The sequence below is a fragment of the Macaca mulatta genome, chromosome 5 (genome assembly GCF_049350105.2).
Source record: "Macaca mulatta isolate MMU2019108-1 chromosome 5, T2T-MMU8v2.0, whole genome shotgun sequence".
NCBI lineage: Eukaryota > Metazoa > Chordata > Mammalia > Primates > Cercopithecidae > Macaca > Macaca mulatta.
In genome coordinates, this window is record NC_133410.1 from 117,001,807 (window position 1) to 117,026,879 (window position 25,073).

At 38.7% G+C, this 25,073-nt stretch overlaps 1 protein-coding gene across 6 annotated transcripts in view; it reads right to left on the reverse strand.

Moving 5' to 3' along the window:
• PAPSS1 (3'-phosphoadenosine 5'-phosphosulfate synthase 1) overlaps positions 1 to 25,073 on the reverse strand; it is a 103,598-nt gene that overhangs the window by 68,295 nt on the left and 10,230 nt on the right. For all 6 annotated transcript variants that reach the window (XM_001085840.5, XM_078002074.1, XM_015138979.3 and 3 more), the window contains 3 exons: positions 16,193 to 16,307; positions 8,763 to 8,998; positions 2,051 to 2,189 (listed from right to left, as the gene is read on the reverse strand). In XM_001085840.5, coding sequence (XP_001085840.5) covers positions 2,051 to 2,189; positions 8,763 to 8,998; positions 16,193 to 16,307 — 490 coding nt within the window. The remainder of the gene's footprint in view (positions 1 to 2,050; positions 2,190 to 8,762; positions 8,999 to 16,192; positions 16,308 to 25,073) is intronic.

A 25,073-nucleotide genomic window follows, 5' to 3' on the forward strand; every position in this document is an offset into this window, starting at 1 on the left:
CCCCCCGACAACCTGGCTTTGAGTTGTCCCACCTTTCTGGACCAAACAAGTGTATTTCTTTTATGTATTTGATTGATGTCTCATGCCTCTCTAAAATGTATAAAACCAAGCTATGCCCTGACCACCTTGGGCACATGTTCTCAGGACCTCCTGAGGGCTGTGTCATGGGCCACAGTCAATCGTATTTGGTTCAGAATAAATCTCTTCAAATATTTTACAAGAATTCAACTCTTTTCGTCACCAAAGCATTGGCAAATGTGTATTGAATATTCCACTCCCACTCCACCTTCTTATCCATCCAACAAGCATTAACTGTGTGTGTCACAGGTATATGCTTTGGGTGATGTACTGTGCTAAATTCTAAACACACAAAAATGTTCACTATGATCTCCCTGCTCACAAGCAGCTTACTCCAGCCAGGATGACAAACCTTCCCTCACCAATCCATTCGTGCAAAAACAACAAAACCAACTACAATTAAAATAAGTAAAAAGTTTAGACTTTATTTAGGATCCACCATTTTGCTTTTCTGTGCCAAATTTCTACACAAAGACTGATCTGAAAACTGGCCACTGAGAGAGTAATATGGGAGTTGAAGGGTTAAACAGGTTTTCCTCCAATTGTCCTAAATTATTCTGGTCAAGCAGCCTGCTCTTTCTGGGTCAAGAAAGTAACAGCTTAATGGGGTAGAGGGTTGACAGGCAGGAGTCCCCATCAAGGAACTGATTCTCCATAGTCACATTACCGGAGGTCAGCCTTGCCCATGGAACTAATGTTACCACAGCAGATGGAACTTGACCCAACTGCCAAAGCATTCCCAGGTCCAAATACAGAAGAACCCAGAATAACTACCATTTTCCTTCCCACTCTATCTTATTCTTTTCAGGGCCAAAAACTGAATGCCAAAATCTATCATCAAGAGAGTTCCTGGGAGTTCCTGTGACAGTCTCAGGCTATCACATTCCCTGCTGGGAAGGCAAACTTAAAAGTTACCTGCAGGACTCACTGATTCCTAAACAATGCTATCTTTAGTTGTTTGTTGTTGTTTTTTTTTTTAATCCAGCAAGTCCTTTGTTTCTGTTAACAATAATAGAACAGAACAAGTCAAGGAATGTCTACGAGATAAATACTATGATTGATATCAAAGGCCAGAGCAGAGCTGGGTTCTAAATTTCTCCCTCAATGTCTAAATGTCCACCACAGTTGAAACTCTGGGAAGCGGACCATAAAACCTAAAAAGCGAGGTGTAGAGCTGTCCCTTGGTAATCATGTGGATTTGTTCCAGGACTTCCTGTGAATACCAAAATGTGAGGATGTGCAAGTCCCTTACATAAAATGGTGTACTATTTGCATATAACCTATGTTCATTCTCTTATATACTTTAAATCATCTCTAGATTACTCATACCTAGTACAATGTAAATGTTATATAAATAGATGTTATACTATATTTGTTATTTATACTATTTTTTAATTGCTGTATTATTTTATATTATTTCTTCTGGAATATTTGCAATTCATGCTTGGTTGAAACTACACACGTGGAACCCACAGATGTGCAGGGTCAGCCGTATATATTTTAATAGAATCAGTGATACATTAATTCAATCTAATTCAACAATGGTACATGAAATGAATAAGGGACCATTCCAAGTATTGTAATAAAGTACAAGGCATTATCCTCGTCATTAAGACGTTTATCATTCAGGCATTTTTTCCAATAGCTATGGGATTTCCTCCATTTTCCCTGGAACAAAGAAAGTAGAATTGGTGGCAGCAGGCAACTGACGTTCAACTTAATATTAAGCACCTAATTTTCTCAAGTAGGTTTTCACCAACTCCCGAGCCCCAACTCTGGCTACTGAACAGGATTCCAAAAGGATCAACAAGACTCATTTAGCCCAGCACCAGGCACTGCTGCTATGCCTGAGAGATGGAATAGTGTAATAAGACTACATTCTCTCCTCAAGAAGCTCCAAGTTACTCGAACACTTCCAATCTCTTAGAAAATATCCTAAGCAAAGTGAAACTGGGAAGAAAGTATTACTGACCTTTAATTTCTCCTGCCCGGGCTTTTTTGTAGAGTCCTTTGACATCCCTCTGTTCACAAACATGCAGAGGAGCATCAACAAATACTTCAAAAAACGGTAAACTTGCACCCTCATGAATCTGCCTTGCATTGTTGCGATCCTTAAAAAAATAAAAAATAAAAATAAATTAAAAATGATCACACAAATCAAAAAGGTACTATGTTAATACTACAAATGAGTAAAAAGTGCTTCTCATCTAATTTAGTGGGAAATAGACAAAATTTATGTTTTTAAATATAAACTGAAAAAAACTCCAAGAAATTATTAGGTTAATTCCTATTACTCGTGACAATTTTAAAAGGCATACTGTTCTACTAACCCAGAATACTGGGGAGCTACAGAAGGAAAACAATGAATGCACCACAAACTCTTTCACCCAAATTCTATATGGATCCTGAGCCAAAGCCCAGCTTGAATGCAGGTGTCATCAGGCTTCTCTCTAATGTCACATTCAAACCCAGCCTAAGCTGGCATGAAAACAACTGCACAAGAAAGATTCATTCAGAATCCTGAGGCTAGTTTCTTTGCCAATAGAAGCCCCCTGCAGCCACTTCTCCTCTCTAACACTCCTAAAACTTAACTTTTCTGCTCCTAACTCCCAAATCTCTAGTAACCACACTTGTAGTTCCCTCTAAACCCTCCCCACTCTGTCCTTTGGAACAATGTTTCCTTCCTAAGTCAATCTTTTCTTCTTTCTGGTCTTCAAAACCTAATTCTCCCTTTGTTCCACATTTATACTCCATTAACCAAAGAGTAGTTGCCAATATTTTCAAAGTTGGTGCCTGCAATTTCTACCATCCTTTTTCCACACAGCTCATTTTAGCATTTGCCACCTTCCTTGGTCCCTCTGACAATCCTTACCTACTTCCACTCTGACCAGATGGCCATACTTCATGGTTCAAAAAAAATAAATAAATAAATCCCCAAGCATAAGTTCTCAATCTCTTCTCTTTCAAGCAAAATCTCGTCTCTGCCATACAAAATCTCTTCTCTGTCATACAAATTTATCTACATACTAATGATCCTTTTCTCCCTGCCACTTCTACCTTCACATATTGGGAATTCCCTTCCCTTTCATGGCCTCCTACAGGACCTCGTTCAACCCAATCTCTCTACTCCACTTGAAATCTTCAGCATTCCCCCTTTGCTGGGTTCCCTGCTCCCCAGTAACAAACAAGTACAAGTACCTTCATCCATTTAAAACAAATGAATGACTAAGGGAAGTGGTGCAGCATGCTTATAGTCCCAGCCACTTGGGGAGGCTGAGGCAGGAGGATCACTCGAGCCCAGGGGTTCCAGGCTGTAACACACTACGACTGTACCTGTGAATAGTCACTACACTCCAGTCTCAGTGACAGAGTGAGATCTTGTCTCCAAAAAAATTTTTTAGCATAACGAACTAACAAATCATATAAAAACTTTTCCTTAACAACAGGTACTTTTCAGTATTTAAAATACCAGGCCTCTTTGCTGCTTTCCCACTGTTATGCCTATGGATGCCTATAATGTTATTCCCTGATCTTTCCCAGGCAGACTCCACCTGGGCTCCTCCTACTTCACCCATCCCTTAACACTGGAGTTGCCCACACTCCCGCCACAGCCCACTGCTCACCTTACATAGTTCTTGCGCATTTCTCTCAAGTGCCTTCACAGTATAAACTACAACACATATATCAACACTGAAGCTTGAACCCTGAACTCTGTCCTGAAATTAAACACACATGTCCAATTCTTCCTATGTCCACCTGCATATACCACAGGTGCCAAAAACTAAGCATGTCCAAAACTAAATCCAGTCCCTTTTCTCTCAAGTTTGCATTCTCTCGTATACTTCCCAAATCAAGGAAGACCACACTCCACACCCACAATACTATACTGGTTCCTTCCCTTTCCCATACATTAATTCAGTCACAAAGTCCTACAGATGTTACTTCTAAATATTACACCAATCCAGTTTGCAATCTTTCCCTATTCCCTAGTTCAACCTCAAATCTCTTGTCTGAACAACCTCAACGTATTACTGGTCTTCTGGCTTCTAACTTGGATATGCTCAAAGCCACAGTCTACACTGTGGCAAAGGATGCAAATTTGACCATCTTACTCAACTCTTCAGAGACTCCCTGCCACCACTGGGGTAAAATCCAAGTTTCTTAAAGTGAGGCATCAGCCCTATACCTGGCACCACCATTCTCAGTCTTGCACTTGATGCTCTATTAATAATACTTGCTTGGTCAGGCTGTTTCTACCTTAGGCCTCCCCACGCCACAATCCCACCCCTACCAGCAAATACTCAGCCCCTCTCTTCTGGATAAACCAATGTGCTTCCTCACAGCACATCTCCATGGTGACCTCCTCCAGGAAGCCTTCCCTGCCTGCTCAGGCTGATGAGGCCCCTTGCTTTCTCGGGGTTCTCAGAATACTCACTATATATGATCATAGATCTTATTCCAGTATATTAAAATCATCTCATTAGCTTTACAATGTCAGTGTCTGGAACAGCAATTAAGCTATGATCTTACTATTCTAACTATTCTTTTAAAGGAAAGTGTCACCGAGTTTCTATCCATGGCTCTCATCTTATTATATACTCTTCTGTATCTAATCATCCTCATCTAGGTTTCAACTAATAAAGTTAATGATTCCTAAATCTAGATCTCAATCCTACACAACTTTCCTAAACTCTAAAACCAATTTCCTAGATGGCCCAGTGGTAATCTCCACTTAGACACTCCACTAGCACTTCAAACATAATCCACCAAAAATGAAATACGCATGTCCTCCCCTCCTATCCTGTACTTCATAACTCAATCATACCAGAAAGCACCATACTTCATTCTGCGTCTCCCCCCACCAACCCCGCACCCACAATCAGCAATCAAGCAGGAACCAGGTTTTGCTGATGCTACTTAAGCCTCAAGAGCCCTTAAATATGCTCCCATAGTTACCAGTCCCATTGCTGCTGCTCGAGTTCACACCCTCTTCCCTGAAGGAGCTGGTGCTACCATAAGCCTCCTGGTTAGTCTCTTACCTCCAGACCATTCTCATTCCAGGCTTCAAGGATGACCTCACTCAAATGCAAACCCAGTGACACCAACCTCTGTTATAATCTCAAACTATTAACTCCTTTTGGGGCAAAATTCTTTCTGAACAGTCCAGAAGTCACCACCTAGCCTCTGCAAATCGATCAGCTCCATCTCCCCTCACAATCATCTTTCATAGCAGTCACAGCAACTTACCTACAGTTTCCCAAAAAAACAAACTGTTCACATTCCATTGAGCATACTGTACTGTCTCCTCTGAAATAGTTTTCTCCCTCTGGTCTAACTAGTATACTCTGATTCATCCTTCATGACTCATTTCTAGCAGCAGCTCCTCTGTGAATCTTCCATAACACCTTTTATATATATCTACTTCATCACTTGCCTCAAGATACTGTAACTCTTCACATCTCTGCATTCCCACCAGACTACCAACTCCTTAAGAATAGGAACTATCAGGTTTATTTTTAGAACCAATATGCCCAGTTCAGTGGTTGACGTGGAAATACCCAATAAACATCTCTTGAATGAACAAATATAATCGTGACTGTACAGAAAAATACACATGTCCTATATATTACATGTTTCAATCCAAATATTTTCATGGATTTTCAGATGCCCTAAACATAGTCCAAACCTCATTATTAGTGCCTTTACAGATGAGGTCAACAAAGATTTTGCTCCATACTATGCAATCAAGGAGGCCACAAAGCAGATCAGCACACACTCTTAGAGACCCAGGTGTCTGCTGACAGCTCTCCACAACGGGTATTATAGACCTCCCCCTTTCCGAGAGCTGCAAGATTCCCACCAGAAGGTATAAGAATGCCAATATCATATTTTTATGAAAACTGTGTATATCCAAGGATTCAGGAACTCTAAATAACTCTTACTATGCTTCTATTAATTAAACACTTTAAACTGACATATTGGCAATGATCCAAGCGTTTCAAGAAATGGTTTTTACAGAATGTTTTAGGACCCCTGCCATGGTTCAATTAAGTGAACCTGCGTAAATAATACTCAATCTAACACTTATCCATAATTCTTACAGGTCAAATCTTGTTTTTTTTTAAAAAAAGTCCAAGTAACCATCAAAATGTATGATACAGTACTAGAATTGTGCTAATATAATTTATTACATTTATTGAATAGTTATTACATGCCAGGCACTGTGCTAAGGCTTTAAATACATGACTTACCTAATCTTCAGAGCAACCCTATGTTGCAGGCATTACTTGAACTGAGGGAGGTTAAGCGTGCTGGCCAAGGCCACAGCAGCAATAACTGGCAGAGCTGAGATTTCAGCCCCTTTGTTTCTTTGGAGTTTCAACTCCAAAGACCCTGCCTCTCACCTCTATACTAACTCACTTATTCACTGATATCAGGGCTTCCCAAGGGAGTATGCTATTGTCCAACAAACGCTAATCATATAGTATGGTCCAAGAGCCAGGCTTGGCATCAAGATTACAAAGCAAGTAAGACGTGGTCCCAGCTGTCAAGGAGACAGTGGAGTTTTGAGGCAGCATAGCATCTAAGCTCAGGAGATGCACTATCTGGGTGCAAACCCTTGCTCTTCTACAAGTATAGTGTGTGATCTTGGGCAATGCACACCTTGTTTCCTTGTCTCCCCACTAGGAGACAAGAATTACTTTAGTTAATTCACAGAAAAGCACTCTAGCAATTACCAGAACACAGTAAAGTGTTCAATAAATGTTAATATTATTATCACTACAGCTACTATCAGTATCACCAGTGAACTGAGTTTTTAAAAATAACATATGCATACCTACAACCATCTGATCTTTGACAAACCTGACAAAAACAAGTAGTGGGAAAGGATTCCCTATTTAATAAATGGTGCTAGGAGAACTGGCTTGCCATACGCAGAATATTGAAACTGGACCCTTTCCTTACACCATATGCAAAAATTAACTCAAGATGGATTAAAGGCTTAAATATGAAACCCAAAACTATAAAAACCCTAGACGAAAATCTAGGCAATACTACTCAGGACACAGGCGCAGGCAAAATATTTCATGACAAAAACATAAAAAGTAATTGCAATAAAAGCAAAATTTGACAAATGGGATCTAATTAAACTAAAGAGCTTCTGCACAGAAAGAGAAACTATCATCACAGTGAACAGACAACCTACAGAATGGGATCAACAAGGAACTTAAGCAAATTTACAAGGAAAAAAAAAACATTAAAAAGTGGGCAAAGGATATATGAACAGACACTTCTCTTAAGAAGACATACATGCAGCCAACCAATATGAAAAAAAGCTCAACATCACTGATCATTAGACAAATGCAAATCAAAACCACAATGAGATACCATCTCACACTAGTTGGAATGGCTGTTATTAGAAAGTCAAGAAACAACAGATCTTGGTGAGCTAGTGGAGAAAAAGGAATGCTTTTACATTGTAGATGGGAGTGTAAACTAGTTCAACCATTGTGGAAGACAGTGTGGTGAATCCTCAAAGACCTAGAGGCAGAAATACCATTTGACCCAGCAATCCCATTACTGGGTATATACCCAAGGGAATATAAATCACTCTATTGCAAAGATACATGCATGAGTATGTTCACTGCAGCACTATTCACAATAGCAAAGACATGGAATCAACCTAAATGCCCATCAATGATAGACTGGATAAAGAAAATGTGGTACATATACATCATGGAATACTATGTAGCTAAAAAAGGAATGATATCATGTCCTTTCCAGGGACTTGGTGGAGGTGGAAGCCATTATCCTCAGCAAACTAACACAGAAACAGAAAATCAAACACTATATGTTCTCACTAATAAGTGGGAGCTGAATAATGAGAACACATGGACACATCGGGGGAACAACACACACTGGTGACTATTGTGGGTAGGGATGGAGAACATCAGGAAGAATAGCTAATGGATGCTGGGCTTAATACTTAGGTGACGGGATGATCTGCGTAGCAAACCACCATAGCACACGTTTACTGATTTAACAAACCTGCACATATAGTCCTGAACTCAAAATAAAAGTTGAAGAAAATAAAATAAAGTGTTAAGGTACCTAACCTAAGTCTCAATGTATGGCTAGAAGTCAGCTGACAATGTGAGGGAGAAGAGTGCTTTCCAGGCAGGGAGGAAACAAAAATCCTGATATAAGAAATGACATAATTTTTTCAGAGAAATACACAAACATGGTTTGTAGTTGCTGCAATCTCTAAAATAAGAGGAACTATGATGCAAGCTAAGAACAACGAATTCTGAGCAAAGAAGCCATGGTAGGGCACATGTTAAGAAACTTAGATTTTCTTCGGAGTATGACATCTGTGAAGCATTCACTATAGGTTTATTAAGTCGAAAAGTCGAGCTTGAAATAATTTGGTCATTGGCTTGAATTCAACCACTGTGTCAGGGCTTTTTTAAAAGCAGGTTTTATCAAAACCGGATTTACTTAGAATGTCACAGCATAGAAATGTTTTAGGTTATTTTAATCCTATGTTTGAGGAACAAAGAGATGGTAGCTGGGGAGAAGCAGTTAGCCTCAAAGCACACACCAATGTTTAAAGTATGTGCTTTGCCTGATATCATATTTTTAGTAAATGTAATCAGAAAGGCAATGGCACAAAAACCACATACCTGAGTATAAGGTGATATGAAACTTGTGATGCACACTAAGCCAGCATCTGCAAACAGTTTAGCAACTTCTGCAATGCGTCGAACATTCTCTTCTCTGTCTTCAGGACTAAAGCCAAGATTTTTATTGAGACCTTGACGAATATTGTCACCATCCAGAGTGTAGCATGGAATACCATGGCAAACCAGGTACTCCTCCAAAGCCATGCTCACAGTAGTCTTTCCTGCTCCAGACAAGCCTAAAATTAAACAGTCCAAACAGATTCCATGTGTAAAGTTAGAAGTGTAACTATGTAGTAAAACTTTTTTTTTTTTCCAGAAACAGGGTCTCGCTCTGCCACCCAGGCTGGAGTGCAGAGGCTGCATAGCTCACTGCCGCCTCAAACTCCTGCACTCAAGAGATCATGCCTCAGCCTTCTGAATAGCTGGGACAACAGGCACATGCCACCACATCCAACTTATTTTATTATTCGTAGAGACAGAATTCTCAATATGTTGCTCCAGCTGGTCTCAAACTCCTGGTCTCAAGAGATATAAAAAATTTTAATCACAGGACTAAATACATTCATTATGCACAGCAATCTCTCAGTAATGTTCTTATCTAATATTTCTATTTAAGATTTACCTCTTACCTAGGAAAACACCTACAGTTTAAACATAATAAGAGTTTGTTTTAATGAAATATCTATGAGCAAAGGTATCAGAAATCACTGATAAACTTCAGAAAGGCTTAACTAACTTTATTAGCAGACATGGTTGGGAATTCACTTTGTCCTCTCGTTACCACTTTTCTAAAGCAGCATGCCAAATTTTAAAACAAAGTCATATGCCCAAATTATTTCTGGTGAGGGAAGAAAAAGAAAGGACAAAAGTAAGAAATGTTACAAAGGTACCTCCATTTTCCTAGATCATCAGCACTCACAAACCACCTTGATACAACTATCTGAGAGTCCAATTTATAATATAATTAATCTTAATAGAACACCCTCATTTCAACTCACCTTCCTATACTAACAGTGTTTACTCAGTAAACAAGGGGGAGAAGGAAAGAGTACATTTATGCACAATTATTTGCCAACTTGGCGAGTGTTGTAACCAAGATACTTCTAAAGCAAGATATAAAATACTGAAGTCTAATGTACCAATGCTCTTGAAAGAATTCATGGTAGTACAGAAGGCTAACTGGAATAAAAAAAAATAGAGGGCTCTTTTTTGGTTCCATATGAAATTTAAAGTACTTTATTTCTAATTCTGTAAGAATATCAAATGATAGTCTGATGGGAATAGCATTGAGTCCATAGATTACTTTGGGCAGTATGGCCATTTTCACGATACTGATTCTTCCTATCCATGAGGTTGGAATGTTTTTCCATTTGTTTGTGTCCTCTATTATTTCCCTCAGCAGTGGTCTGTAGTTCTCCTTGTCCTTCACATCCCTTGCAAGTTGTATTCGTAGGTATTTTATTCTCTTTGTAGCAATTGTGAATGGGAGTTTATTCATGATTTGGCTCTCTGCTTATCTATTGTTGGTGTATAAGAATGCTTGTGATTTTTGCACATTGATTTTGTATCCTGAGACTTCACTGAAATTATTTATCAGCTTAAGGAGTTTTGGGACTGAGACTATGGGGCTTTCTAAATATAGAATCATGTCATCTGCAAACGGAGACAATTTGACTTCCTCTCTTCCTATCTGAATACACTTTATTCATTTTTCTTGCCTGATTGCCCCGGCCAGAAATTCCAATACTATGTTGACTAGAAGTGATGAGAAAGGGCATCTTTGTCTTTTGCTGGTTTTCAAAGGGAATGCTTCTGGCTTTTGTCCATTCAGTAAGATATTGGCTATACGTTTGTCAAAAATAGCTCTTTTCATTTTGAGATATGTTCCATCAATACCTAGTTTATTGAGAGTTTTTAACATAGATGTTGAATTTTATCAAAGGCCCTTCCTGTGTCTATTGAGATATTCATGTGGTTTCTGTCATTGGTTCTGTTTATGTGATGGAATAACATTTACTGATTTGCGTATGTGGAGAAAATTTTTGCAATCTACCATCTGACAAAGGTCTAACATCCAGAATCTATAAGGAACTTAATACACAAGAAACAACTCCATCAAAAAGTGGGCAAAGGATATGAACAGACACTTCTCAAAAGAAGACATTTATGTGGCCAACAAACATATGAAAAAAAGCTCAGCATCACTGATCAATAGAGAAATGCAAATCAAAGCCACAATGAGATATCATCTCATGCCAGTCAGAATGGCTATTACTAAAATGTCAAGAAACAACAGATGCTGGAGAGGCTGTGGAGAAACAGGAACGCTTTTACACTGTTGGTAGGAAATGTAAATTAGTTCCACCATTGTGGAAGACAGTGTGATGATTCCTCAAGGACCTAGTACCAGAAATACCATTTGACCCAGGAATCCCATCACTGGGTATATACCCAAAGGAATATAAATCATTCTACTATAAAGACACATGCACATGTATGTTTATTGCAGCACTATTTACAACAGCAAAAACATGGAACCAACCCAAATGCCCATCAATGATAGACTGGATAAAGAAAATGTCGTACATATACACCATGGAATACTATGCCAGCCATAAAAAGGAATGAGATCATGTCCTTTGCAGGGACACGGATGGAGCTGGAAGCCATCATCCTCAGCAAACTAGCACAGGAACAGAAAACCAAACATCGCATGTTCTCCCTCATAAGCGGGAGCTGAACATATGGACACAGGGAGGGGAACAACATACACTGGGGCTTGTCATCGGGAGGGCGGGGGGGTGGGAAGGGGAGGGGAGGGAAAGCATCAGGATACATAGCTATGCACGTGGGGCTTAAAACCCAGATGACAGGTTAAAAACTGCAGCGAACCACCATGCCAATGCATGTAACAAACCTGCACGTTCTACACATGCATCCCAGACCTTAAAGTAAAATTTAAAAAAAAAAAAGAAGAGGAGGATATTTTGAGAGCATCAATATAGTGTCAGTTGCTTTATACATTAAAAACCGATATTAATGACTGTAGCCAGCTGCATTTTCCAAAGATGGCTGCAACTGAATATCCCATCCTACAAGTGTCTACAATGTGACTTTACTACTGTCACATCAAGAGGTACTAATTCCCTGCCCTGAAATGTGGGCTGGCTTTAGGGCTTACCTGTAGCCAAAAGAATGTAGTGAAATAGTGACACGATGTGTGACTACTAAGGCTAGGTCAGAAAATGCTATGCAGTTTTTCTTTGGTCACTTAATTTGGGAGATGCCAGTGACTCAATCCCTCGAGACCACTATGCTAACGTGATCCCAAGCAGGTATACCAGCCAGTCTCAGCCCACTAACCTCCCAGCTGACAACCAGCAGCATCTGAGTAAGTCATCTTGGATATCCAGCCCAGCTGAAACTTCAGATGGCTGTGGCCCAGGCCAGCATGACAACAACCAAGCAAGACCTAAGCAAAGCTGCCTATCTGAGCCCTCTTACATCCCTTACCTTCAAAATGGTAAGCAAAGTTAAATGCCGATTGTTTTACAACACTAGGTTTTAGGCAAATTGTTACACAGTAACAGTAAGTGGAACAAAAGGACGGTGGCTGGGTGAAAGAGGCTGTTCTAGATTTCTTCTGAATTGTTTTTAACCACCAATTGAGCACCAAGTATCAGGGAAAAAAAATCTGAAACTCTAAACTTTTATACAACAAAAACAACCTAAATTATAATAAACGTGTCTGTTCATACATACATGTTTATTTATATGTTTTAAGTGCATATTTAATTTGAAACAAAGAATAAGCACTGTTGAAATTGAATTACTGACATAAACAGTTTCAGTTAATAATTACAGTCAACAGAGCAGTCAGAGGAAATTGGTAATACAAATAAGCAATCCAAATCTAAGATACGGATAACTGGTATACCTGAAGAATAGAAACCAGTTCTACTGGGTTGAATAGTGTTCCCCAAATATCCATGTCCACCCAGAACCTCAGAAGGTGACCTTATCTGAAAATAGAGTCTTTACAAACACAATCAAAGTTAAATTAAGAGAAGGTCATACTGGATTAGGGTGGACCCTAAATCCAACAGCTGGTGTTATTACAAGGCTATAAGACAAAAGTAGAGATTGGAGTGATCCGTCCACACACCAAGGACTGCCAGCCACCAGCAGAAGCTAAGAGGGGAACAGAACAGATTCTCCCTTAGCACTTACCAAAGGAATCAACCTCACCACAAACTTAATTTCAAACTTCTAGCCTCTAGAACTGTGGGAGAATAAATTTCTCCCTCCCATTTTGTGGTTAATTTGTTATGAGAGCCCTGGGAAGTTAACATACCAACCAATGTAGAAACACAAAACAACAAAATTTCCCTAAAATAAAATCTGATAAAAAGTGAACCATGTCTAGCAAAACAGTATACAAAAATCACTCAATACCTTGGGCAGATCCAGGTTAAGCACCTGAATTGCAAGAAAAAAACAAATCTTGACTTCCATGTCCAACATCATTATCAAAAAACATATACATATGAAGGCTACAGATGATTTGACACCACAACTGACAAGTTTAATCTATTATACAGAATACTGCATACAACAGGGGAATACATATTCTTTTCAAATACACGTTTATGAAAACTACAAGTTTTCCAGGTCCACATGGAAGGAGCTTGAAAGTCACCATTACATCCGAACAAGTAAAAACCTGAACAGAAAAACTCTTCTTGGATCCGTCAATGAGGGTAGGACAAGGGGCAAACCACTGCCCCCATGAATGGGGAGACAGGCAAATGCAGGGAGTGACGATTGACTGGAGGAGAAACTCACTGTGGGGAAAAGTGCTGTGGGAACCAGGGTCACACAGAAAAACCTAAACTATAATTGATGAATGAATTAAGGCTCAGTGTGGACAAGTCTGAGAGTTAAAAATTTCAAAGGAACCTAGTTACAGGGAGGTCCCCACAACACTGAGAGTTTCACCTCCAGGAGCTCAATCAGGTTCTCACAGTAAGTACTGAAGAAAAATCCCCAAGTGTGTCCATTCTGAAATATACCAGAGCACCAGATTTTTTTTAACAAGGACTGAACTCAGGAGAAACTATTTAACCAAAGCCTAAACTGCTGAGGTTTTATTGGAACCTAACTGACCTGGGGGAAGGGAAATACCAACTCCAGCCAACTGTAGCCATCCTGTCCCAATTGAGGAAGGCATAGGGTCAGGGCAAGGTGATGACTGAAAACTTATTACATAGTAGACCATAGAGTAAGTACCAAAAAATCAGATAAGCTTTATTTATAAGTATCATTAGTGATGAAATAAATGGAAAATACTATGTTTAAGAAAAAGAGTACCCAATATTCTAAAGATCAATTTTCCCCAAAAATTTACCTTAGATACAATGCAATCCCAAACTAAATAACAACAGAGTTCTGGGGAATTGGTTAAATCTATTACAAGATTCACACAACACTAAGAGCCAGAAAAAAAAAAAAAAAAAAGGAAGTCACAATGGAAAAAAAAAGGCAACACTGCTGATGAAGAACAAGGTAAGAGGACTTACTCCACTGTATTTCAAGACTTATAAAAATATAGTAACTAAGAAATGTGGCATTAACAGAGGAACAGACAAATATATCAGTGGGACAGAGCAGAGGGCCCACATGTAAGTGGAGACCTGATAACAGAGCAGACACTGCAGATCAGATAAAAAAGATACCCTCATCAATCTATGTTCTTGGGACAAGTGATCAGTCACATGGAAAAAAATGAAAATGAATCTGTACCTCACACTATACACAAAAATCAACTGCAGATAAGGACCTAATTGAGAAAGACAAAAGCCTCTATTTCCCTGTATTTTTACAGGGAAATAAATAATTCCTTAATCATCCAGATGAAAAAAGGAAAGCTCCTAAAAAGAAAAAGCTTATTAGACTCACACTTCTTCAAAAACATTTAATGCCAGAAGACAACAGAGTACTGTTTTTAAAATTCCAAGACCAAGAAAGTATGAACCAAATATATATTTTACCCAGCCAAGTTGGCATAAAAGATAGTCAGACTTTCTCAAACATAAAACCTCCAGGAGTTCAGAACCTAATGGAAGGCCACCTTGCAAAAATTATTTAACAAGGAAATACAGACAATTAAGACCATTCAAATAAAGAGCTTGTGAGTGAACATGTCATAGTAAAAGAACCGATGGTGAGCTACCAACTACTGACCCATTAAGTACTATAAACCTTGGCAATAAAAATGTAACAATTTAACAACTGTCTGGAATGAAGAATGAAGAAATGGGAAGAATGTGAGAGTGTATCTGCTTTCATACAAAAACAAACAGACCTGTCTAAAAATGAAACATGATTTAAAAAACAGTAACTTTTTTGCCAATCAGCACAAATTTTTAAGAACTGGTAACAACCACTGTTGACAAAGACACTGGGAAATAAACACCCTCCCATACTGCTGGTAGGAGAGTAAATTGGGATAAAATTTTAGTGGGCAATGTGGCAAAATGTATCAAAATTTTAAATATAATTCATAGAAGTGAAAGCATCCATCATTTTTAAAGCTACTTCAAAATCTGTATCAATTCAGTCACTCACCAGCCTGCTATGACTAGACCAAAGGACAGACTCTATGGAAACCAACACAATAGAAACAATCAAAGGCCAAACAAAAGCTGAATAATAGAAATTCACTTTGTGAAAATTCTTACCACTCATTTTTTCTGGTTATACCATGCTATGGTTTGAATGTGTCTCTCAGAGTTCACATGTTGGAAACTTAATCCTCAATGCAACAGTGTTGAATGATGCGGTCTAATGGAGGTGTTTAAGTCATGAGGGCTCCACCCTCATTAATGGAATAATCCATCTATAAAAGGGATTGAGGCTGTGAATTCAATCTTTTGCTCTTTCTCACCATGTGACTCCTTCTGCCATATTACAGACATAGCAAGAAGGCCCTCGCCAGATGCTAGTCCCTCAATCTTGGACTTCTCAGCCTCCAGAACTATCAGAAATAAATTTCTATTCATATAAATTACCCAGTCTCTGGTATTCTGTTATAACAGCATAAAATAAACTAAGACGTATACGGTTTTCACTGTTAGCTTCTTAGAGCAGAATCTGGATCTTATTTGCACTCAGAAGTGTGTAGAATGTAATGTAGTATCTATGAAAAAGTAGTTTTAAGGTGCATTGTGGTTTTTACCTTTATTTAACAGCAATCCTATAAAAGAACAAAAAAAATTACAAGAAATGTTATTAAGCAACTATGTCAGTTATACGTCATGATGCTCCAAATACAAGAACAGAGCTCGAAATTTAAATATGCCTATGCCTAGTCCAAGGTTACCTATACGCACTATTTTTAATATAAATTGCTTTATCTCTCTTGACCATACCTGTTAGCCAAACTGTGCAACCACGAAAGCCACCTCTGGTCCCCACCACCTGACCTCTCTTGTTCCTGCTGACATGATGGGCTTGGTAGGTGACGTTGGTTGCTCTCTGCATTCCCTAGAAAAAAAAGAAAAAAAAAATTCTAGTTTACATGAGTCCTTTAAAAGGCAAACACATATTCCTTGCAAACACACAAAACTCCATGCAACATGCCAAAAGCAAAGAAAAATATAAAACAGTTTTTTTTTCCTTAGAGTACTGGCATGGTGTTTACTGCTTTACACATGCCAACTGATTTAATCCTCACAGCAACCCAATGACATAAGTACTCTTCCTACTAAGGTTTCACAGATGAAGATTTTAAATCCGAGAAACAGTAAATAACTTGCTGGAGATTCCAAAACTAGTGAGTGGCAGACTCCAGAGCCTAGTCTTTTCACACATTCATTTATTCATTCATCCATTCAGACAGTATCTACTGAGGCCCTACTAGTATGCCAAGTGAGCAAAACAAGACCACTATCCTCAATTAGCCTACATCCCACTGGGGAACAACGTAAACCAATAAAACTTAATTACAACATCAGAGAGTGGTAAGTGCACTGCAGAAAAATAAAATAGGGTAAAAAAGCAAACAGAGATGGGGAAAGAGTGCCTCTTTAGAGAGGACGATCAAGAAATGCTAAGAAGGTGATATTTGAGTAGACTCCCAAAGAAAGTGTGAAAGAGATGCCTATGGGTATCATGAGATAGCTACTTTTGACATGAATAAAGTAGAATGCACTGGTTGTAACTTCATGTTCTCCCAAAGCTGCTTAAAAAAAAAAAAAAAAAGCATAAAATTACATAGGCCTCAAAGTATCTGAACAGGCTTTCCTCCAAAGAAGATATACAAATGGTCAATAAGCCACATTATTTAAATAATATTCAACATCATTAGCCACCAGGGAAATGCAAACCAAAACCACAATAAGATACCACTTCACACCCACTAGGATAACTGTAATAAAGACAGATAATAACAAGTACTGGTGAGGATATGGAAATATTGTAATCCTCATACATTGGTTGTTGGGAATATAAAACAGTACAGTCATTTTAGAAAATGACAGCCCCTCAAAATGCTCAATATAGAGTTATCATATGACCAAACAATCCCACGCCTACATTATACTCATAAGAAATGAAAACATATGACCACATAAAACTTGTATATACATGTCCATAGCAGCATTTTCAGAAATACATTGTTATTATCATTACCATGTTATACAATAGATCTTTCAAATTTATTCCTTGTATCTAAATAAAATTTTGTACCCTCTAATCAACATCTCCTCCAACCATCCTCCTCGACCCCCACTCCACCCCAAACCTCACAGTCCCTGATAAACACCATTCACTCTCTACTTCTACAGGTTCAACTTTTTCAGATTCCACATGTAAGTGAGATCATATGGTATTTCTCTTTCTGTGCCTGGCTTATTTCACTTAATATTTTGTCATCCATGTGGTGATAAACAAAAGGATTTTTATCAAGACTGAATAGTATCCCACTGTGTAAATATACCACTTTTTTTATCCATTTACCAACTGATGAGCACTTAGGCTGATTTCATATCTTGACTATGGCAAATAGTGCTGCAATTTGCAATTAACATGAGAATGCAAGTATCTACTCCACATACTGATTTCACATCCTTTCATTATATACCTAGTACTGGGATTGCTGGATCATATGGTAGTTCTACTTCTAATTTTTTTAGGAACCTCCATATTGATTTCCATAATGGCTATACTAATATTCCTGCAACAGCATACTAGGATTTTCTTTTCTCACATCCTCACCAACACTTTTGTCTTTTTTATAATAGCCATTCTAATAGGTGTGAGGTGGTAGTTCATTGTGGTTTTAATTGCACTTCCCTGATGATTAGAGAAGTTGAGCCGATGATTAGAGAAGGTGAGCCTTTTTTCATATACATGTTGGCTATTTGTCTATCTTCTTTTTAGGAATGTCTATTCAGATCCTTTGCCCATTTTTTAATTGCATTGTTTTCTTGCCATTGAGTTGTTTGGCTTCCTATTCTGGATATTAACCCCTCATCAGATGTATGGTTTGGAAATATATTCTCCCATTCTGTAGGTTGTCTCTTCACTCTGTTGATTGCTTCCTTTGCTGTACAGCTGATTTTTAGTTTGATGTACTCCCATCTGTCTATTTTCATGTTTGTTGCCTGTACTTTTGGAGTCATATCCAAAAAAAAAAAAAAATCACTGCCTAAATTAGTGTCATAAAACTTTTTCCCTACTTTTCGCTAGCAATTTCAGAGTTTCTGGTCTTACATGTAAATCTTTAATTCACTTTGAGTTTTTTTTTTTTAAATATGAGGTGAGATAAGGGTCTAACTTCATTCTTCTTCATGCAGATATCCAGTTTTCCCAACACCATTTATTGGAGACTGTCCTCTCCCCATCATGTATCCTTGGCACCTTTGCCAAAAATCAATTAAATATAAATCCATATATTTGTATCTGGGCTTTCTGCTCTGTTCTATGGTTTATATGTCTGTTTTTATGACTGTATCATGCTGTTTTGATTACTACCGCTTCAGAGTATGTTTTAAAGTCAAGTAATGTAATAATGCCTCCCACTTTGTTATGTTTGCTCAATTGCTTTGGTTATCTGGGATCTTTTGTTCCATACAGATTTTTACAATTGCTTTCCATATAAATTTTCGAATTGCTTTTTCTATTTCTGTGAAGAATCCTTGGACTTTTTATGGGGATTGCATTGAATCTGTAGATCCCTTTAAGTAGTATGGACATTTTAACAATATTAATTCTTTCAATCCATGAACACATATAATGTTTCCATTTATTTCTGTCTTCAATTTTTTTCATCAATGTTTTACAGTTTTCAATATACAGGTATCTTACTTCCTTGGTTAAATGTATTCCCAAGTATTTTATTTTTCTGGTAGCTACTATAAATGAGTTTGTTTTCTTTCTTTTATAGGTACTTCATTGTTAGTATATAAAAACATTACTGGTTTTCTAATGTTGACTTTGTATTCTGTGTCTTCACTGAATTTATTTATTCTAACAGTCTTTTGGTGAAATCTTTAGGGTTTTCCACATATTTAAAACCATGTCATTTGCAAACAGGAACAATTTAACTTCTACTTTTCCATTTGGATGCCTTTGATTTATTTCTCTTGTCTAAGTGCTCTGTCTAGGACCTCCAGTACTATGCTGAACAGAAGTGGTAAGAGTGGGCACCCTTGCTGTGTTCCTGATCTTAGAGGGAAAGCTTTCAACTTTTTCTGTTTTTCCATTGAGTATGATGTCAGTTGTGGGCTTGAAATATATAGTCCTTACTGCACTGAAGTACATTCCTTCTTTTCCTAATTTGTTGAGTTTTTATCATAAGAGGTTAATGAATTCTTTCAAATAATTTTTCTGCATCTATTGAGATGATCATAGGTTTGTCGCTCTACATTCTGTTAGTGTGGTGCATCACCTTTATTAATCTGCATATGTTAGCCAGGCATGGTGGCTCACACCACTAATCCCAGCACTTTGGAGGCTGAGGCAGGTGGATCATCTGAGGTCAGGAGTTTGAGACCAGCCAGGTCAATGTGGAGAAACCCCATCTCTACTAAAAATACAAAAATTAGCCAGGCATGGTTAGCGCATGGTGGCATGCACCTGTAGTCCCAGCTACTCAGAAGGCTGAGGCAGGAGAATTGCTTGAACCCAGGAGGTGGAGGTTGTAGCGAGCCAAGATCATGCCATTGCACTCCAGCCTGGGTGACAAAAGCAAAACTCCATCTCAAAAAAAAAAAAAAAAAAAATTGCCTATGTTGAACCATCCTTGCATCCCTGAAATAAATCCCACTTGGTAACAAGGAATGATCCTTTAATGTGCCATATAATTCAGTGTGCTACTATGTGTTCAGGATTTCTGCATCTATGTTCATCAGGGATGCTGGCCTGTGATTTTCTTTTCTTCTAGTGTCCTTTTGTGGCTTTGATATCAGGGTAATGTTGGCCTCATAAAATAAATTTGGAAGTATTTCCTCTTCAGTTTTTTGGAAGAGTTTAAGAAAAAATGGTGATATGGTTTGGCTATGTGTCCCCACACAAATCTCATCTCAAACTGTAATCTCCATGTGTGGAGGGAGCAACATTGTAGGTGGTGATTGGATCATGGGGGCGCTTCCTCCCATGCTGCTCTCATGATAGTGAGTTCTCACAAGATTTGATAGTTCAAAAGTGTGGCACTTCCGCCCTTGTTCTCTCTCTCCTGCCACCATGTAAGATGTGCCCTGCTTCCTCTTCACCTTCTGCCATGTTTGTAAGTTTCCTGGGGCCTCCCCAGCCATGCAGAACTGTGAGTCAATTAAACCTGTTTTCTTTATAATTTACCCAGTCTCAGGGAGTTCTTTATAGCAGTGTGAAAACAGACTAACACAGACTGGCATTAATCCTTCTTTAAACGTTTGATAGAACTCGACAGTGAAGACATCCCTTAACAAATTATTGTCACTATTGTTAATAGTCTTTTAATGTTCACACTAGAGAGATAAATTATTGACACGACAATTACAGTATTAATTCCGAACTTGACTGTGGATTTTCTTTTTAACAGTGAGTTTTATACTTTCTTGTTACTAATTAGCATCCTTTTATTTCAGCTTGGAGAACTCCCTTTAATGTTTCTTTTGAGACATGTCTGGTAGTGATGAACTCCCTTAGCGTTGTCTGGGCAAGTCTTTATGTTTCTCTTTGTGAATTACAGCATTGTTGAATACAGTATTCTTGGATGACCGGGTTTTTTTCCTTCAACACTTTGAACATGTCACCCCACTCTCTCCTGGACGATAAAGTTTCTGCTGAAAAGTCTGCTGCTAGCATTTTTGGAACTCCCTTATATGTGATTTGCTTCTTTTCTCTAGCTGCTTTCAGAATCCTCTTTTATTTTTGACAGTTTAACTATATGTCCTGATATAGTCTTGTTTGGATTGAATCTGATTAGAACTTTTGATCTTCCTGTACTTATTTATACCTTTCCCCAGATTTGGAAAGTTTTCTGTTGTTATTTATTTAAATAAGCTTTGTAACCCTTTGGTTTTCTCTTCTCCTTGAACTCCTATACCTCGACTTTTTGTACTTTTGATACTGTCCTATAAATCCTGTAAGCTTTCTCCATTACTTTTCATTCTTCTTTCTCCTCCTCTATGTAAGAAATCTGTCTTCAAGTACAGATTACTTTGCTTGATCAGTTCTTCTATGGATGCTCTCTATTGTATTTTTCATTTTATTCATTACATTTTTCAGCTTTATAATTTTTTATTTTTTAAATAATTTCAATCTGTTAAATTTCTCATGTTGCTCATCTACTGTTTTCCAGAGTACATTGAATTATTTCTATTTTATTGAGGTTTGCTAGCTTCCTTAAACAATTATTTTTTAATTCTTTTTCAGGCAGTTCATGTATCTCCATTTCTTTTGAGTCAGCCACTGAAAGGTCAGTGATACTTTTGGTAGTATTAAGTCTCCTTGTTTTTTCACATTTCTTGTTGTCTTATACCAATATCTGTACAATGAAGAGATAGGAACTTATTCCAGTCTTTGTAGGCTGGCTTCATCTGGGAAGCACTTCACCAGTCAGCCTGTCCAGAGAATTTGGGGAGGCCATCTGGCATGGTGCACAAGCAGGCTTGCTGCTGGAGTCCTCTGGGAGGCTGGCCTGGTATCTGGGTCAGCAGGTAGGCAGAGCTCAGCTGGTGCTGGAGCAGATGTGGAGGCCTAGGTCTACAGGGGTTGGTCTGAAGCCTACCTAGAATCATAGGACCTGCTCTGAAGCCAAGGGCGCTGGCCTAGATGCTCGGCATGTGGGTGCTGGCCTGGAACCTGGGTCCACAGAAATGGTCCTACAGCCTGGGTCCATGGGGGCTGGTCCAGTGCTGAGATGTATTGGGATGGTACTGAAACCCTGGGTCTCTCAAGTATGGGGTTGCAGTAGCCGGCCTGGAGGGTGGGGCCACGGGGAATGGCCTTGTATTGGGGCAGACCTGACACCCAGGGCTGTGTGGGCCAACCTGGCTCTCAGCTGGTCTGAAACCTGGAGAAGGCCTGAAGCTGGGACAGCTTGGAGCCTGTATCCACAGGTGCCTACCTGCGGGAGCCAACCTGGTACTAAAGGGAGCTCTGAGCCCAGGGACACTGGGGCCAGCCTGGCCCTAAGACAAGTCTAAAACTTGAGTCCATTGGGTCTGGCCTGGTGGTGGGGGTCGGAGGAGCTGGAACCTGGGGCTGCAGAATCCTGCTTAGTACCAGCCTAGGCTTGGAGGCTCAATCCATGGGTAGATGCCTGGAGTCTGGGGTTGTGGGGACCTGCCTGGCACTGGGTTTCACTGGGGTGGGCCTGGTATTGGGTTCCGAGACAAAATCTTATGCTCACTGCCCTCTCCCTCCTCTAAGCAAAGGGTGTCTTTCTCCACATTGTGCTGCCTGACGTGGCAGGCTGGGGGCAGTGATATAGATCATGTAAAACTGTTCTTTCTACTCTCTTCGATGTGTTTTTTCTGATTTCTCTGCTACATGCAGGTGCTGTCATCTCTCACCTGGCTTCCTTAGCTCTTATTAAGGTATTTTTGTGCAAGAATAGTTGTTCAATTAATGTTTATTTGGGAATACAAGCACGGGGAAGTCCCATTCTATCATTTTGCTGACCTCCACCAAAACACAGATTTGAATTTTAAGGAATTAAATTTCTATCCAAATCTTCAACTTCCATGAGATTAAGGGTCTCTTTTCCTATCTTCCCCTTCACAATCCTGTACAGCAGGAATGCCATCTCCCACACATCTGAATCTTATTATCATTACCAGTGCCTAAAAAATCCTCTGGGACCAAAGGGATAATTTGACAATTCTTTCAATAGGTATGCCACAAAAGCTGCACCCCTTTCCATCTACTCATCTCATTAACAATAATTATTTATACAATTATTAATACTTTATTTCCAATAAAATACTTTACATATTTAATAATCGCTTACAAAAAACTGTAATATGAGTCTCTAGATTCATTTCTTTTCAATAAACTGATGAAGCAAATACAACTTACCAGTTCTACACTTCCAAGAACTTAAAAAAAAGGGCTTCAGAAGTAGACATTTGTGTATCTTGAGAAGCAGTGGCACCTCTTTAGTTTTAGCTCCCATCAATACTGGCTAAGGAGGAAAAGGGAGCTAAGGTCTCTGCTAAAAGGGAACTGAGGAAGGTGCTATACACATTTTGCTGCCTATACTGGTAGAACTTGTTTGGTTTGGTCGTTTTGTTTGAGGATTTTTCCAAGTTACTTTGCTCTTTAGACAAGAAGAAACATGTATCTAATGAATTTTAATTGATTTTGGTCCTGTAAAATATCTTCTGCTTTTCTTATCAAATCAAGCTAGAATGTATAAAAATTATCTGTCAAACTATAACTGCTGAGAATATGGTTGAGAAAAAATACAGACAGGATAAGTAGAGACCGTCTGTTTTAATCTCTAAAAAGAATGCTCCCTCAGTTTCTTGCCTCCTACATTTAAAAAGATTCTGGCAGCAAACGTAGTACTCTGGATATAAGGAGTTTTTTTGTTTATGTATGTTTGATATTGTTAAATCAAGTTAAAGCTAACGCTTCCTCTTTACATATTTTAAGTTCAGCCCAAAGGTTTCTCCATATGTAGTAAACTGTAACCTAGCTGGAGATAATAAACAGACTGTAGCCACACTTGCGCCAATCACTGAGTTTTGGCCAATCAAATGTGGCCAATTGTTCAAAGCATGTTCAAATAAGCCAAATGCTGAGCTATAACCAATCCAGTTGTTTCTGGACCTCACTTCCATTTTCTGTACACCACTTTCCTCCTTCTGTCCATAAATCTTCCACCATGCAGCCGCACCAACTCAGGAGGCTGCCTAATTCACAAATCATTCTTTGCTCAAACTCTTTTAAATTTAATTTGGCTAAAGTTTTTAACGGTATTTTTCATATTAAAAAATAAACTTTAAAAAATTGCCACATTGTCCTACCTTCCAGTTTTTCAGAGTAAATCAAACAGCACTTTTATAAAACTACCAGAATTGAAACAGCCTTTGAAAAATTGTGAGAAAATTGTAACAGTGAAAAAGACCTGATCTAACCAACCCCCATCTTGCCTTGAACCTCCAAACTGCCCTTAGGTATTGCTGGGTTTGGGCCAAGCTAACTTTGGGAGAAATTTAGTTTTTAGTTTAAATGATAATAGTACTTCCCCAAAAGTAAACCATCTTTTAAAGCTAATAAAAGACCACCAGGTTAGGAGATGAGAGGAGCCTGAATTCTCCTAACGTGTAAACATAAATGATTACCAGTCACTGTTTCAGAAGTCACAAGATTTTCAACTTCCCCAGTTACTCCTGCAGATAACATCACTACTGTAGAATCTAAGATTGGCCTTTTGAGATGTCTTTTCAGGTTTTTGCATTTCTGACTACCAATGGCTCCACCTGGACCTACCAACCACCTGTGTGCTCCCACCCAGAAGCGGACTTAACACAGTAGGACTATTTTCCACACCCCTATGATTACATCCCCAACGAATTAGCTGCACCCATTCCCTTGCCAGCCAAACTATCCTTAAAAAACCCTGGCCTCCAAATTTTGAGGGAGGCTGATTTGTTCAATAATAAAAGTCTTCTGTTCAGCTGGCTCTGCATGAATTAAACTCTTTCTCTACTGAAATTACCCTGTCTTGATAAATTTGCCTGTGGGCAGCAGGCAAAAGGAACACATTGGGTGGTTACAGAATTGCAAAGTGGTAGACTTATGACTGAATTTATAGAC